This window comes from Piliocolobus tephrosceles, chromosome 1 (genome assembly GCF_002776525.5).
Source record: "Piliocolobus tephrosceles isolate RC106 chromosome 1, ASM277652v3, whole genome shotgun sequence".
NCBI lineage: Eukaryota > Metazoa > Chordata > Mammalia > Primates > Cercopithecidae > Piliocolobus > Piliocolobus tephrosceles.
The window spans coordinates 90,818,409-90,825,731 of record NC_045434.1 but is presented as its reverse complement, the minus strand read 5'-3'; the positions used below and the strand labels follow the sequence as shown (position 1 = coordinate 90,825,731).

The following is a 7,323-nucleotide window of genomic DNA, read 5'->3' as shown; positions in this document are numbered from 1 at the left end:
AGAAGGAGTCTCACTCCCTCACACAGGCTGGAGTGCAGTGGTGAGATCTCAGTTCACTGCAACCTCCACCTCCTGGGTTCAAGCGATTCTCCTTCTTCAGCCTCCCAAGTAGCTGGGATTACAGGCTGCTCCAAACCCAGCTAATTTTTGTATTTTTAGTAGAGACGGGGTTTCACCATGTTGGCCAGGCCGGTCTCGAATTCCTGACCTCAGGCGATCCACCTGCGTTGGCCTCCCAAAGTGCTAGGATTACAAGCATGAGCTACGGTGCCTGGCCTGGCATTTGCTAATTCTTTAGCCTCACAACAACTCCATAACAGCAGTACTGTTAGCATCATCGTTCCTTTTGCAAAGAGAAGGAAACTGAGACACAAAGAAGTTAAGCAACTTGCTTAAGGTTACAAGGTGTTAGGGAGCAGAGATAGAGTTTCATTAAACCCGGGCAGCCTCTACTGGGAGTCCTTCTGCATAAACATTATGCAACAGGACTAACAGGAACGTAGTACAATGCCTTTTCCTGAGCCTTCCTGGACCTTTCACCAATTTTCTACTCCTCTTTCTCCCTCATACCCTCTCCTTTCTGCTTCCCGGGGTTGGACACTTTCACAGCTGCAACCATATTTATGGATCTCTCAGGCTTTGCTGTAACAGGGCCTGGCATTCCCTGGGTACACCTTTCAGAGGTGGGCACCTGCTTCTAAGCAGCAGGTTGGGTCAGAGGGAAAGTCAGTTCTCAGAGGTGGTTGAGAGTGCAGGGTTCTAGCCTCCCTTCTCAGGGATTGCTTGTTGGTGGTTTAGTGCTGTAAAACAACAAACAAAACAAATCGAAACCCACCAAAACACCAGGAGAAGTCTTGCACAGCAGAGGAACACGTTTACTTGTCAGTTCATGGCTTCAGTACCCAGCCCCACAGCGTTGTACATGGTGGAGGTGGCAGTGGTAGTGGGGTTGGGTAATGCCCACAGTGCCTCACTCTGGGGGAGGGCAGGGAGGTGGGCAGGAAGAAGGGCATTTAGGAGGACAGGGCTTGGCGCAGGGTTTGGGAGGGCAGCATGAAGGGGACGGCGAGGGGCAGGGCAGGCACTTGGGTGGTGCTGGGCACTTTTCCCGTGGGCACTTTTCAGAGCAGCGTTGCAGCAGCTTCTTTAAACAGCTGGGCTGGCACTTGGACTCACACTTTTGTTCACACTTGGGATCGCAGTTCTTGGGCTCAGTCTTGGGGTCATTTGATTTACTTTTATCATCACTAGACATTGCTTCTTGATTATCTGAGCCCTGCAAAGAAATATGAGATGGGTCGTAGGTGGGAGAGGATTCCTACAGGCTTCTTACAGCTTATCCTTTTACTTAAGAAAGTCTTCCCTGGGATGTGCTCATGCTCCAGATCATCTTCTCATTTAGGGCCTTGTATGAATTTGAGAATGCATTTCTTAATCTCTCCACCCTTACTCTGCTTTCTTTTCACTTATTCTTGCTTCCATGCCATAGACTCTAGTAGGAGTTCTTAACCTAGGATTTTGGACCCCCCATGTCCCCCACCCCACTGAAATTGTATTTCAGTAGAGTTGGTGCCTCTGTAACCTCAAATGTTGTATTTAGTTTATTTAGAAACATGATTCCAAGGAGTCCCTAAGTTTGACCAGATTGCTCAAGGCATTCATGGCGCAATAGAAGTTTCACTCCTCTCAGGTCACTTCCCGTTCCTCCGAAGATAGATGGGAGGTACATTAGCAGACCTGGGGCCTAGGACACTGCTTTCAATCCTGTGTCCCACTCACGTCCCCTAAACCTTGAGAATTGCTTTCTTTACTCGAGGCCATGGGAGGGAAAGCGATTTAATCCCTGCCATGAGTGGGTTCCCATGGGCTACTCTAGAACTGCCCACTCCTTTGCCTCCATCCAGTTCTGATAAATGATAGGGTAAGGGAAGAAATCAGGAGATGAACCATGAAATTCCAATTTATCTGAAAATCTGAACGACAGAGCCACAAAATGTGATTTTCCGAAGGGAATTCCTTTTCTCCCCTGTTGAGTTTTGCCCTGAGCTAGGCATTTCTATATGGACAGTTTAACTCCTAGATATGGACATGGATTTTCAGTCCCTCACAATACTTCAAGTTGGATCTAACTGGTTATATTTCTTTGATTTCTTTAAGCAATATAAAAATAACATTTTAAATTTTGTTTTAAAATCAGTATAGCTCTCTGGGGAGGCATATTATTAAGCTGAACTCTAAAATTGTTGAGACCCTGTTCCAAGGTGAAGCACACACCAATTCTTACCACTGAAAATAACAGGAAACTTTCATTCAAACATGACTTTCCCAACCCTGCTCAGTGCGTGGGGTACTTCAGGTCACTCCCAGGAAAGAAGAGGCCAAAGAGTGGCCACTTCCACCTGTCCAAATGCAACTTACCCCTCTGTGTTGGTGGTGAACTTGACAAGCAGTTGAGTGAGGTGGATGTTACGGCTGTGCTGGGGAAGGTGGATTTTCCCTCTGGTTCCTCTGCCCAGCTCTGAGGAAGCTGGGGGCGGGGGCAGGGGCAAGGACCTCCACTTGTGAGGTCACTGCAGCATCATCGAGGGGCGATTGTTGTGTGACTCCATAGCTCCCAGCACAACTCAAGCCCTGAACACCAGAATAGAGGCATGATGAACCATCCCCCGCTTGGCTGTCCCACCCCTCCCTAGACCCCTCAACATTCAGGCCGGTAAAATGAGGCTGCAGTGAAGGGTCCTAGGCTCTGAGGATGGGAGGCTTGTTGTTGCTAGGAGCAGAAAAGCTGGCCCACTGTTAACACATGGTCTCTAGCTCCTCTTCCACCCCCAAAGTTTAATTCGTCTGAACCTGCCCCTTTCCACCTTTCTAGGACAACAACCCTGAATTGGTCACAGCCATTGCGACATTCTTCTTTTCTTTATTTTTCTAATGTGAGATTCTGAAACCTCTTCTTATCACTCCACACAATTGGGTTAGCCCCAGATCCTGCCTTAGGGCAAAAAGGTTTGCCTCTCAGAATTCCTTCCTTACCTTTTTTAAAGGCCTGACCAGGATCTTTGTGGTTGGAATTGGGGTGTTTCAGGAGTGGCAATGAGAGGCTGGAGTGAGAAAGGTGGGTAGGCTTAGTTAGACACAGGGTACCTGAACTCAGGTTTAAGAGATTCATCCTGGCAGTCATCACAAATGAATCACGAGTGACTTTAGATTAAAATTGTGACACAATTGTGCCTAAGGTATTGAAATATTAGGATGGATTGGGAGATAGGGTGGTAAAGTAAAAGTTGAATGAGACTTTTAAAGAAATTATGAAAATCTCCACATCTGAAGGAAGGCAGTCATGGGTCTGGGTGCTCATGAGAAAGGTCTCATTAAACAGGCAGATTCATGGGACTTATTTACTCACTGCAGAAAATTAAGAATTGAAGATGGCTCCAGAGCAAAAGGGCTGCTTCCCAATGTACTAGAAACCAATACGATGACACCAGCTTTTTGAGAAAAGAAAAGCTTTTTACTGTAAATCTGCTTCTTGATTATCTGAGCCCTGCAAAGAAATATGAGATGGGTCGTAGGTGGGAGAGGATTCTCAAGGAGACAAGAGTCCCGCTTGAATCTGTCTCCCTGTGCTGGCTTTACGGCAGCGATTTTATTGGGAAAGGTTTAGGGATTAGATTCTGGGATTAGTAGGTGATCGGTGGAAGGAAAAGGGAGGTCTGGAAAAAGTCCTCGGGCATGGGAAGTTATCTCTTCATTCTACCTCATGGGTCATGCATGCAAATTCGAGGAGAGTCAGTATGAAACGTGCAGTGGAAATCTGTGACATCAGCACGCTTTTTCTGTGCAGACTCCAGTCTGCCAGTCTGCCATATTGGCTCCAAAGACTTCAGCCAATTTTGTTATCTGACAAGTGGAGAAAGTTTCAGCATTTTAGCAAGTTGTTCTTTTTTTAAAATCTGCCATCATGTAAACTCAAGAATTTGTGTTAGTCGCTAGTTTCTTTAACTCTTTGGGACAATGTTTCATCAGGTTTTGGGGTGTTAGGGTTACTGTTAATGAGAGCTGAGGAAACAGGGGAACAGATTTGTGCTAAAAGAATATGGGTTTAAGTCTGAGAAGAGTGTAGTTAGAATGAAGGCTCTTGGGTGGTTACTGGAAATATGGCTTTGGCCCTTGGGCCACTGGGGAGACCTGAGGCCTTCAGTTCATTTCAGTTCAACAAGTGTTTATTGAATAGATGATCATGAGATGACGATGGAGAAGCCTCATATGGGGTTTATTCACAAGGATAAATAACGCCATATTCAATGAAATCTCCGATGAACCTAAATAGAAGGGGAGAATGGGTTGGGATTTAACCCCCTTCACTGGAATAATCCATGTTAGAGTCATAGCCCTGGTGCAGCCCACTCTGCGCATAAGAATTTCCTCGTTCTTCCATAATTTTGTTCATCAGCTTTCTCTCCTCAAAGTGATTGAGAAGCAGCTCTCACCCCCATCTCAGGAGACCCAGCCTCGCCTGACGTTCAGCTCTGGACCAAAGCTACCCATCTAGATATGGAGATGGCAGTCATTTGTGACAGCAATGTAAAAAATGTGGTGACTTCTGCTAGCCATTGTTATATTTCTCTTTCTCCTTTCTTCCCTCCCCTATTTCTTGCTCAAGTTCTCAGTGAATGAAAGTATACCAGTCACTGGACTCAGTAGGACACCATTTGCCCATTATCTTTCTATTATTTAAAACCCTCCTTTGTAAAGGTCAGCACTCCTGGCAGTGTTACATTTGGTATCCCAGCTACCAGCCTTACCTTTCACTTAGGGTTTGGTGGCTAAGTGATTGCCTTCCCCGGCTGGAATGAAGCACTACTGAGACGAAACACAGAACAGGCTTCTTAGGCTGCTGGGCCTCCACGAGAGAGACTGGAAGAAGAGATAAATGTCAAAGCCCAGCTTGCCTAGATTAGGGTTAGAAGAAGACTCTGAAGTCAGATTTCTAGGTTTAAATCCTGCTTTTGCTAGGTGCAGTGGCTCAAGCCTATAATCCCAGCACTTTGGGAGTCCGAGGTGGGCAGATCACGAGGTCAGGAGTTTGAGACCAGCCTGGCCAACATGGTGAAACCTTGTCTCTACTAAAAATACAAAAATTAGCTGGGTGTGGGGGTGCATGCCTGTAATCCCAGCTACTCGGGAGGCTGAGGAAAGAGAATCGCTTGAACCTAGGAGGCGGAGGTTGCAGTGAGCCAAGATTGCCCCATTGCACTCCAGCCTGGGCAACAGAGCAAGACTCCGTCTCGAAAAAAAAAAAAAAAATCCTGCTTTCATCCTTTACTTGCTGAACAACCCTAGTAATTTACTTAACCATCCAGGTCTCAATTCATATAATGCCACCATCATCTTAAGATAATGTATAATTTACGTTGATCGCTCATAACATGCCAGGCATATTTGCAAGTGCAAAACCTACACCCTCATCAATTATAGTGCCTCACCAGACTCATAGAATTGTAAAGACTGGAGATGCCATGTATGAAGTACCCCCCAAAAATGTTTGTTATTCATATTAAATACTGCTTTTGTCAACACTGGCCAGGTGTCTTTATTGGTTTGCTGAACCTCTCTCTCTGTGTCTTCATTTCTGTCTCATTCTCTCATTCTCATTTTCTGGTGTTGGCCCTATAATCCCACTTCTCCAACTCAATACTTTCCTCAGACCTCTTCTCCATAGCGTTTTTTTTTTTTTTTTTTTTTTTTTTTTTTTTCCCGGCCTTCCAGCCAAAGCTCCTGGTAGTGTTCACAGTGAGATTAGATATTTTAGTATTAACTATTAATGGATGATTTCACTTTTGAGTAGGAAGGGTTGATATCAATGTTATTGATAAAAGATAGTAACTTAATTTAGGCCAGAAAAGTCATTGGGCCATTCAGTGGTTCCTCTATGTGTGTCTGAAGGTCCTGTATGTCTGCATATTGTATCAGCCGAGGGACATGCTATGAATCAGCAATTTCAACTCCATTAGGATCTCCCTCACTGCTTTTTTTGGCAAAGTAATTCTATTTTTTCACCTGCCTTTTTCTGTCTCTCTGTGTAATTCTTGTTGAACAAGCAGAACCTGCATGATAGTCAGAAAGCAACTCTATTTCTTCTCTTGATGCCTCTTAAAACCCTCTCTATGGGGCTGGCTCTTCCCTTCCTCTTGGAGTGAAATCTCTAGCAGATGCCCTTGACTTTTAGAATCATCCTAAGAAATAGCATGATTTCTTACTTCTGGTTACATAAAAAATCACTTCTATTTACATAAAAAAATCTTATTTCAGTAATCGGAAGGTGTTTCCTTGAATGTTGGATTCTCTATTAGCTACTAGAAGTTTTTAATCTTCTTCCCTTGCTCACCCAGCTACCTCTTGTCCATTTGGGTAGGGGCTGCAAAGGAACGAGAAAGAAAGACCTGAAAACTTTGTGAACTGGCATAGGAGCTTTCTGGGCTTGGCAGGTGCTTACGGCTGACCTTTCTCCTGTGGAGAGCTTGAATGTGTTCTTCACAGACTCTCCCCTCACTGCTGGCTGGGTGTTGGCCACGGTTCTTTAGTATGACAGGCACGTCTGCTTTGTCTAGCTGTGCATGGCTCCTGCAGTGCCTAGGCATTGGCAAGCTCTCCTACAGCTTCTCTTGGCTGGTATTCCTCACCTCCTGGAAGAATACCAGGAGGTATTCTTCACCTCCTGGACAGGATTTTAGACAATCTGGACAGCCAGTTTTCCCGCCCTTATGGCTCATATCTGGCCCATGGGAACCAGTTATATATCCTCCCCTTTCACTGTTTATCAATCACCATTGGGTAAGTTTTTCTTGATATTTGTGTGTTTTTGCTCATTCATTATATAAAGGGGTAAGAATGTTCTATGAAATCCTCATAGACGTGGTTCAGGGCTGTAGGAAAAAGAAAGATCAGCGTGTTAATGTGTCTATATAGAAGGAAGTAGACATAAGAGACTCCATTTAGTTCTGTATTTGAAATGCTGTTAATCTGTGACCCTACCCCCAACTTTGTCCTTGCAAGAGACATGTGCGAAGGTGATTTAAGGTTAAAAGGATATTGGGCTGTGCAGGATGTGTCTTTGTTAAACAAGTACCTGAAAGAAGCTTGATGGTTTTGTTTACTGAGTAAGGAGACACCGCCTTTAGGAGTAAGGTGGGGCTTGCTGGAGCAATACTGCTAAAAGGTTTATGGAGATGTTTGCATATGCATCTCAAGGCACAGCATTTTCCTTTAGGCTTATTCATGTTACAAGGATTTTTGTTCTTATGTCTTACTGCTGATTTCCTC

The 7,323-nt window shown here is 44.8% G+C and overlaps 1 protein-coding gene across 1 annotated transcript; it reads right to left on the bottom strand.

Moving 5' to 3' along the window:
* Nucleotides 1–854: 854 nt before the first annotated feature.
* LELP1 (late cornified envelope like proline rich 1) lies at nucleotides 855–2,520 on the bottom strand. The gene is made up of 2 exons (XM_023213770.2): nucleotides 2,419–2,520; nucleotides 855–1,276 (listed from the first exon to the last, which is right to left on the bottom strand). Exon 2 carries the CDS (start codon nucleotides 1,253–1,255, stop codon nucleotides 971–973), a length of 285 nt encoding a protein of 94 aa, XP_023069538.1. The 5' UTR covers nucleotides 1,256–1,276; nucleotides 2,419–2,520; the 3' UTR covers nucleotides 855–970.
* Nucleotides 2,521–7,323: the final 4,803 nt, after the last annotated feature.